This window comes from Phragmites australis, chromosome 3 (assembly GCF_958298935.1).
Source record: "Phragmites australis chromosome 3, lpPhrAust1.1, whole genome shotgun sequence".
NCBI classification, from domain to species: Eukaryota; Viridiplantae; Streptophyta; class Magnoliopsida; order Poales; family Poaceae; genus Phragmites; species Phragmites australis.
Genome location: NC_084923.1, coordinates 6,432,463 through 6,441,978, shown reverse-complemented (window position 1 = coordinate 6,441,978; position 9,516 = coordinate 6,432,463). Strand labels below are relative to the sequence as shown.

Here is a 9,516-nt window from a genome sequence, read left to right as displayed (position 1 = left end):
CATATGTAAAAATCTATTCTGGGACATGACTGTTTCAAACCATATAACGACTTCTTCAATTGTACGCTATAAGTGTGTCTATTTCTTCTATCCTAATTCAGCAATAGTATTCCTTTAGGTACCTTCATATAAATATCCGAATCAAAGCTCTCATAAAGATATGCGGTCTCAACATCCATTAATTTCATTTTCAACTCGAGATTGACTGCCATCAAGATTAAATATCTAAAGGTAATGCCACCATCATCGGAGAATAGGTTTCTTCATAATCAACGTATGGTCGTTGAGTGAAACCTTGTGCCACTAGTCGTGCTTTGTACCTCATAATTTCATTTCTCTTATGAATAAAAACTCACTTATATCCTACTTGTTTGATGTGGGAAGGTGTGCGGCATACCGGCCCAAAAATCTCTCTTTTGTTCATGGATAACAGTTCAGCTGTTATTGCCTTCTGTCAGTTTTACTAATATGATCTTATTCTACATTCAGTGAGCAATGCAGGCTCAGGGTTATGATCTATAATTGTGACAATTTTATTTGCGAAGTATATATCAACTATTATTGTTGCTTTGTTCTGGGATTCCCCTAAATTTACATAGTTCATTGCTATTTCATCATGAGTTGCACTTTCAGGTGCTTCTTCATCTTGTTTTTCATTATCTCTTTCAAGTGCACTTTTAGGTGCTTCTTCATTATTTCTAGGAGCAAGGTCCTTTAGTTTACCAGCGTCGATTTCAGCGCGCGTATTTTCGCTGGTTTCTTTCTACGTGGAAAGATACAAATCTAGTATGTCTATTTCTTTACGTTCCATACCATCGTTAGGTCTTAACTGACTCCTCTTCTTCTTTTTTTGGGGTATTTTTATGATCAGCTATGGTAAGCTCTCATTTTCCATTTTCGCCAGACGTCTCCGACTACTTAAGACTTGAGGAACTGAATTTCTTGTCCTTTTATTATTTTTCGGAGCTTCTAGGACAAGATGAGGGATACCTTATTTTGGTACTTCAATCCTCTCCGATGCATTGTGTGTAGGCATATGCGATTTAGTCATGCTCTTCAAATCAAAAAATGATCATGCATGTCATTTGCTAATTTATGCAAAACGATAATTTTCTATACTTCATCATTTGCTTCACTAGTGCGTGGGTCATGTGACACAATTTTTTGAGCATGTAAAATAATTTCCCAACATTCTTTATCCAATGGTATATTTTCTCCCCTAATGAAGAAAAATTATTTTCATCAAATATACAGTCAGTAAAGCGGGCTGTATGCAAGGTCCCATAGCGGTTCGCTGTGGCGACGGTATTGGCACATAAACGATACATCCAAATTTGTGTAAATGAGCAATTTTCAGAATTACCCCTTGCACTATTTTCATAGGTGAATGGATGTTATAGGAGGATGGTGTATAATTGAGAGTTGCTGCATGTAATACTGCATATTCCCAACATGTAGCGGGTAAATTACAATGCGGCAACAAAGGTCTAGCAATAAATTAAATTCCTTTTATCAGTGCTTCGGCTAGTCCATTCTGAGTGTGGACGTGCAGTACAGAATATTCAACTTTAATTCTTATACCAGTATAATAATCATCGAACGCTTTAGAAGTAAATTCTCCAGTGTTATCCATTCTAATAGATTTCACTCGATGGTCAGGAAAAATATTCCTAATTTGTTTGATCTGCGAGATCAACTTTGTAAAGACGTGATTACGGGTAGATAATAGATATACATATGATCACTTTGAGGATACGTCTATTAATACCATAAAGTACTGAAATGGATCAGAAAGCGGCTGAATAGGACCACAAATATCCCCTGTATTCGGTCTAGAAATCCAGAGATTTCATCTTGTATCTTCAAGGTAGACGGTCTTATTATTCATTTCCCGGTAGTACATGCAGGATATATAAAATCTTCATGATTCGAAAAAATTCTTTACATTTATACCATGACATTATGAGCTAGTAATTATGTTCCTCATCACTATAAGACCAGGGTGACCAATTCTATCATGTCATAGGGAGAATAATTTTGCACTACGAAATACAGTCTTCAAGGTAATGAACACTTCAGGTGCTCTAATGCAAGTATAGTACAAGCCACTACTCACGGAGGAAAAATTTTCTAGAACTCTTGCTTCACTATCACGCTTAGTTATGTGTAGGTACTCCCTACCATCTTCTCCACCAGTTTCTACATGGAAACCGTTAGCGCGAATATCTTTAAAACTTAAGAAATCTCTTGTAGATTTAGGGTATAACAATGCTTCTTCGATATGCAAAAGGTAGTTCCTATAGGTAGTATGACTATGGCTCTTCTAGAACCTGTTATGCAATTATCACAAACAGTGACAGTCATCACTTTTTCAGTGCTATTTCTAATAGACTAAAAATACATATTTTCTCTTAAGATTGTGTTTGTGGTTTTACTATCTACAAAACACACTTCCTCCATTCGGGTGTCACACTTATTCTATATCGAAAAATATTGTTTACAGCTAAGCTTGCTCTTCTAGAGCTTTCATTTATTCATTCAATTCTCCTAAATTCAGCAACTAGATAAATGGATAATTACTCTAATTCTAGATAGAGTCTATGAGATATCCGGCTGCTTCATATATAATAGCTTTCTTTTTCCACTTCATTATTTATGGCATATTCTATGGCAGTGGAGGAGAGCAAAGTAGAGGTCTCTCCATCATTCATTAGAAGGTCTTTTACTGTCAGTGTGGGAGCATCATCATTGTGGATACTTTTTTTACTTCCATCCCCAATGCAATGGTGAGGTGTGCTTCTGGCTGATCCTTCTTCTTCTTCTGGTATGCTTTTATAACATGCTTTGGTGCTTTGCAGATTCTGATTCTGCTTATCATATAGCTTGACTTCTTTCTCTGTCTTGCTATTATCATCACCAAACTTGACCTTGTCTGCCACCACTTTCCTTCCTCCCTTCCCCTGCTTTTTTATTATGGTTCTTGCGTGCTTTGAAAGAGTTATGGTTGACCTTTAGGCCACTGCTCTTCCCTTGTGGCTGGGATAAAAAGTTCTTATTTATGACTTTATCATGAGCTTCATGAAGCTGAAACACGTCAATCAATTCAGAATACTTCTTGTATTTTGATTGATAGTGATTGTGTGCAGATTCTGCTGCATTAGAGTGAAAAGTGGTGAGAGTTTTCTCAATTTTCTCCTCTTCTATGATCTCTTTCTCACAGAGACACATGAGTGTGCAAATGCAACGCGGTGCAGAGTCGTTCTCTGTGACACGCTTGTAGTCATAGAAAGAGAGCCGAACCCAATCTTGCTCTGCAAGAAGCTTAATGGTGTACTTAAGGTACTCAAAACACTCCTACAGTGCGTCCTACAGTGCCTTAACACTAGTTATTGCCATGTACTCATCCTTCAAAGTGGGTGAGAGATGGTGGCGAAGAAAATGAAATACCTAATCATTCTCATCCTCTGTGGAAAACATTGCACTACTTGTTCCTAAGCCAATGTTAGCGCATAGCTTTTCACGCTCCTAGTATAATCCAGACATTTGATGCCCAAATGACATAGTTATGATCATCTGCACTCAGCTCAGCAAACTCCTCTTTGTTTATGACGCCAGCCATTTACATATTCAAATGATGTAAGTATTACTACTAGTAAAGTTACATCGTATTGCTAAGTAGGATTGCTACAAATTTTCTGATATTTTCTATGCTATTATATGAATATTCCTAAATTTAAACATATAACAGATAATTTAAAAAGTGACAAAAACATATAAAGAAATACTATGTAATTGCTAAAACAGATGCAAAATTCAAATTCTAGAGGTAATTTTCTGCATGAAAAAGTGCTTTTGGGGTTTTCTGCAAAGTCCTTGGCTTTATACATAAAACTTTAGGATTTGCATAATTTTCAGAAACCATAGAGTCTAATATGCAAAATCAGAGCATCTGGATAATTTTTAGAACAACAGGGGCCTAAATACAAAAATACAAGGGTTACGCTTAATTATTAGAAAAACTGGGGGCTAAAAGCAAAATTTTAGATTTCTTTATTTTCCACCAAATTTTATCCAATACTGGGCCGACCTACTAACTTGGGCTGGCCTAGCCCATTAGGCCCGCATGCCCTGTATACCAGGGGGCGGCGGGATGCAGGGCGGCGCAAGGCGCGGGGCGCGGGGATGTGTGTGCATGACAACGGCTTCCGGCCAAGCGATTGTAGGCGCGAGGCAACGCCTCTTTGGGCGGCGAGTGGCTGTTGGGCCCATCACGCCTAAGCCTCACCAGGGTGGTATGACCGCCTGCGTGACGGCAGCGATCGGCATTTGAATGGCGTGTGACGGCACGAGTGATGGGCCGCTGGCTTCGGGCGGGGCGCTACTTGGTAGGAAAGCGGCGGCGTAGTGTCCATCGACTAGCGCACGACGTGGATGCTCTTTCGATGCGGCCAAGGGACGGCGGCAGGGGGCCCAACGGCTTGACATCGGATGGCTACACGCGGTGCTGCCGCTTCGAGCGCACGACTAACGGCGGGTTGTAGGCGACCGACGCGGCGGGCAGTGGCACTGCTTTGGGTGGCGCCTTTCTATCCCTTTTTTCTCTTTCTTTCCTATCTATGGTGGTAGCCATCAAGCCACCGCATACCGTGCTTGAGGGCGGCCATCGGATTTGGTCGACGACATGGTGGCGGTGCGATGAGCACCAGTGGGATGGCTGCCGGTGAGGATCCATGCACCCTTTTTTCCAATATGTGCAGCCGTTGGTTCTCGATCGACGGTGTGGTGGTGGCTGCAAGCCCCACTGATCAGATACACGGTGTTCAATGCGATTCATGTTACTATTTATGCAATCTGCTACTGTTTATATAATTCAGACAGATATATAGATTTGAAGAAAAAATAGTAGTAGCTTGGAAATGTATGGAATCAATAGTACATTTCAATCTTTACGAACAAATTCGTGCTGCGTAGTGCATATAGGCTAGATCATAACTTATCCACTCGATGATGATATCGATGCAGTGCAAATCGATCGTAGCCAGATTCGTTCCGCTAGCTTAGTCTCCGACAGAGCTTCGTACTAATAACGTGTTGAGAAACACTGCTCCTGAGTATAGTCCAGTGATCCCTTAAGAGAATAATTACAAAAGAGATACAATATAAGAGAAAAATTATTTATTTATTATTCATGTATATTTATAATAAGAGATTATGTCTTATCTTTAAAAGATATAATTAAATCTTTTAAGAGGCCGATACAGAACAAAACGTTTGATCGTAAAACTACTGGTTTCCTAACCCTCGCCACCGAAACGAAACGATTTCGTGCGCCGATGCCTCCCGGTCGAAACGTCCTTTCGGTTCGGCACGAAGAGCTTGCCTGGTGCAGGAACAACCGCGGCGAGGGGGGTCAGGGCGTGGCCGTGGGCGTGGGCGTGTCGCTGGGCCGCGCGCGCCCCGCCGCGCCGTGTGTAACGTAGCCGCCTTCTTTTAGCTTAGCTAACCTCTCCGGGCATCGCCGTTTCTCGTTGCTTTCGGTATCTTTTCGTTTGGCGCGCTTGTCTTTATAGGCCCGGACGAATTAATCGACAGATATCCTTGCGGCATTTGCTCAATCGGGTTCCACGATCAAGGCTTCCGCTTTTCGTATCCGTCTTGTTCATCGCCCGCTGGCCGCTACAGATGTCCCGATTTCTTGTGTCTGATTCTTCTGCAGAGAACATGTGAATATTGCTGCGGAGGTTAGGGTTTAGCGTGATGCAACACAGTAGTGACAATATTGGGTTGAGGGCACACGAGGTACAGCCAGCGGGTAGCTAGCTTGCCACGAAAGAAAGAGATATACAAAAACAAATGTGAGCAAAGCCTTCTTCTCCAGGCTCATGTGTCCTCGCACCATGTGATCAGGTATAGGAATGCCATTATGTCAATGGGTCGGTCGGGTCTGGCAGGAGAAAAATCATGCCCGATCCTAAACCTGTCAATTTTAATCCGAATTTGAAATAACAAACGGATGAAAATTAGCATTCGAACCCGTACCGCTGCCAGTCGAGTTTCTCCTCTATTTGCTTCTCCAACTAATCCTTCCCCATAGAAAAACAAAGAAAAATGAAACAGAAGGAAAGAAAAACTCTCTCCACTTTCTCTACACACGAACTCTCTCGCTCTCTATACACATGAACTCAAAGGATAATTTGTGGCATAATTTTCTATACACAAGCATCGGACCTTAGCAATCCCAACATCATCTAGTGCCGCGCCCTGTGTTGTTCTGGCCGGCGAGAACGACGATGCATGCAGCCAATGTCCAAGACGTGCACGGGCCTCCACTCTCCACTCCCCAAATCATCATGCCCCTTATCCGCCACCGTGCATGCTGTTGTTCGCAGTGAAGGGCGCCACTGGAAGGAGGAAGGCTCTGGAACTACTCCTCGGCGACGGGAGCATGCAACGAGCCGAGAAGGGTGAGCGGCCGTCCTCGACGGCGGGACGAGGACGAGCATGCGACGGCCGGATCTATGGGGCGTGGTGCTGGCCTGCTGGCCTCTGCGTGCGGAAGTGGAAGTGTTGGGCAGGGCAGCTGGGCATGCATGTAAGATTTGGGGCGACTTACAGGCACCTATGGGCGAAACTTAAAACTCGAGTCCGTACGAAAAATAAAATCCAAACTCGTCAGACACAGAACTCGTGGATACCTGAAACCACGGGTTCAATTATCATCCCTGATCACGAACCTGTTGCCACGCACGCTTCTCCCTCCCTTCTCCGGCAGACACGTATATATAGGAGTGCAAACACTACGCCTTGTGTAACCACAGCCTCTTGAATTCAACCCCAACCCCCCCCCCCCCTCAGCCCCTCCTGTGCTCACGCGCCGAACACATGGCTGCCTGCGTCGACAAGTGGCACCCTACGCATCCCGGCCGCCTCTCCAGCGCAATCTACCGTTTCTTGCCGGATTGCACCAAGGACCGCCCGGCGGCCGCCGCGTCGGTGGGCGCGGACGCGAGCGGTAGCGGCAGTGGGTGCTGCGTCCGCGGCGATGACGTCTGGGACGAGCTGCGCGCAGAGGCGCAGGCCGACGCGGACGCCGAGCCGCTCCTCCGCAAGTTCTACGGCGACCTCGTCCTATCGCGGCCGTCGCTGGAGGCCGCCCTCGCCGCGCACCTGGCCGCCAAGCTCTGCGTCCCCGGCGCTCTGCCGCAGGACGCGCTCCGGGACCTCCTCGCCGGGGCGCTGGCCGCGCACCCGGAAGCCGGCCGCGCCGCTCGCGCCGACCTCCTCGCTGCACGAGACCGCGACCCGGCCTGCGACAAGATGGTCCACTGCTTCCTCTACTACAAGGGATTCCTCTCCCTGCAGGCGCACCGCGCCGCCCACGGGATCTGGTCCGAGGGCCGCATGGCCGCGGCGCTCCTCCTCCAGAGCCGCGTGTCCGAGGTGTTCGGCGTGGACATCCACCCCGGGGCGCGCATTGGCTGCGGCATCCTGTTCGACCACGCCACGGGCGTTGTCATCGGGGAGACGGCCGTCATAGGAAATGACGTCTCCATACTTCACGGCGTGACGCTGGGCGGCACGGGGAAGGATTCCGGCGACCGGCACCCCAAGGTCGGGGACGGGGTGCTGATCGGCGCCGGCGCAAGCGTGCTCGGCAACGTGCACATTGGCGCCGGGGCGAAGATCGGAGCAGGGGCAGTCGTGCTCCGAGACGTGCCGGACGGAACCACGGCCGTTGGAAACCCCGCGAAGGCGATCGGGAAGAAGGCGGCGCCGCAGAGGCGGCCGGAAGAGCAGCCCGGGGTGGCCATGGAGCAAGGGTGCTCGGATTTCGTGATTTGAAGGCTTTCGAGGGGTGCGAGTGCAAATATTTAGCGCAAGAGAGTTTCCCTCCAAAAGATGTTTGTGGTTAATGACATTGAGCCCCAGTGCAAATTCATACCGTTTTTTCTGTTCCTTTTTCTTTTGTTTTTGGAAGGAATAACGAAATATGCATCTGAAGTCATCGGTTGCTTGTACATATACTCTAGTTCATTCCAGCGGGCTTTTCCTACATGGGACTTTATACTGTTCAAGTACTAGCTTTGACGAAGTAGACTAGTAGAGGTTCGACATTGGTATGTTTTGTAGGAGGTCAACCAGCCGATCAACGGATTGATTCTGTAAGCACATCTTGAAGGGCTGCTTCAAACAAACCAGAGCACCATGAAGTATAGCAGTTCCATCACGACTTTGACTGCTTGTTTTTGACCAAACAATTCATCAAAACATGTACTAGTAGCATTTTTGCATTTGAATTGGAGAAACGAGTACGTTCTCGAAAATTTGTGGACAAACGAATAATTGAGTTGAGGTCCATGAGGAGTTAAGCAAGAGAGATAGTTCAGAATCTGTGAACGATGTCAGCCCAGTGCAAGTGGACGCAACTGACGGCTACCTAATGAGGGGAATGTCGCGGCCGGTAGCTTTTATTCGAAAGGGAAAAGTGGAAATCGATATATAGATTTCGAATTTCAGCATAGTCAACTTTGTAGACTGTAGAGTAGATTCTTGCTTGGGGGCATTGCCCTTGAATCTCGACTCTCTGAATTCTGAAGGATTCGAGTTCCTTCCTCTCGCTGACAAGGTCCCCGGAATGGATAGAGTAGGCCACTCCGGATTGGACGGCCGCCGGAGAGGAATCTCGTCATTAGCCAAGCAGCCATCGCCATGAGTGTCGTTGAGGTGCCATGGCAGAACCTAACTAGCGAGATGACGGAGGAGAAGGTCGTAAGCTTAGGAAGAGGATGATCAAATTTTACGAAGCCTGATGTTGTCTAAGATGGATAGGACTGTAATCGATGGGCCAATTTAGTTGGATGTGGGCTGATGTATGAAGTAAGGACTTACCCGTACGGCCGCACGCACACCGTGATTCCAGACCAGCCCAAATGAAGTAACCAATTTTTTCCGACTATGGGCCCTTCCCGCTCCTTCCCAAAAACACTACGCCGAAAAAGTCGCATGGTGGTTGTAATACCCTCCAGATGGGCCCAAACCGCGCAACTTGATCGGACCCCAACGAAACCCAGTTCATACGGGACGTGGCCCGGCGGGGCAACAACTGTAGAGTTTTTATTTTTATATTTTCTAACATAAATAATTAAATAAATATACCCAGATGAAAAGATTTGCAGTGGGGTTTCCATGCTCTAAAATTCACAAAACTTTTTTTGTAGGGCCTATAATTTATGGTGAATCTATTTTAAAAGGATTCACCTCAATACTCCATTTAGGTTTCAAAATAAAAACCCCAAAGAAAGCTATTTTTAGAACTTCTAGTAATTTTTAAAGCCAAAAAAATTCTCAAAATTCTCAAAAAATTCATTAATATTCCTCTAATATATCTTAATACTATCTAAAATTATTTTCAATCCTAGGTTACTTGGTGAAAAAATAAGTTCCTTTGCAATGCTCCATTTATATGCATTTGTATCATTTCATATGATATTCTCTTTTTAATTCAATTTTAATTAA

The 9,516-nt window shown here is 45.3% G+C and overlaps 1 protein-coding gene across 1 annotated transcript; it reads left to right on the top strand.

Annotated features, from left to right (window-relative positions):
- The first annotated feature begins 6,855 nt into the window (after positions 1-6,855).
- On the top strand, positions 6,856-8,231 carry LOC133910929 (probable serine acetyltransferase 4). Its single transcript, XM_062353165.1, has one exon. The coding sequence runs from the start codon at positions 6,883-6,885 to the stop codon at positions 7,840-7,842; it is 960 nt and encodes a 319-aa protein (XP_062209149.1). The 5' UTR covers positions 6,856-6,882; the 3' UTR covers positions 7,843-8,231.
- The last annotated feature ends 1,285 nt before the right edge of the window (positions 8,232-9,516 follow it).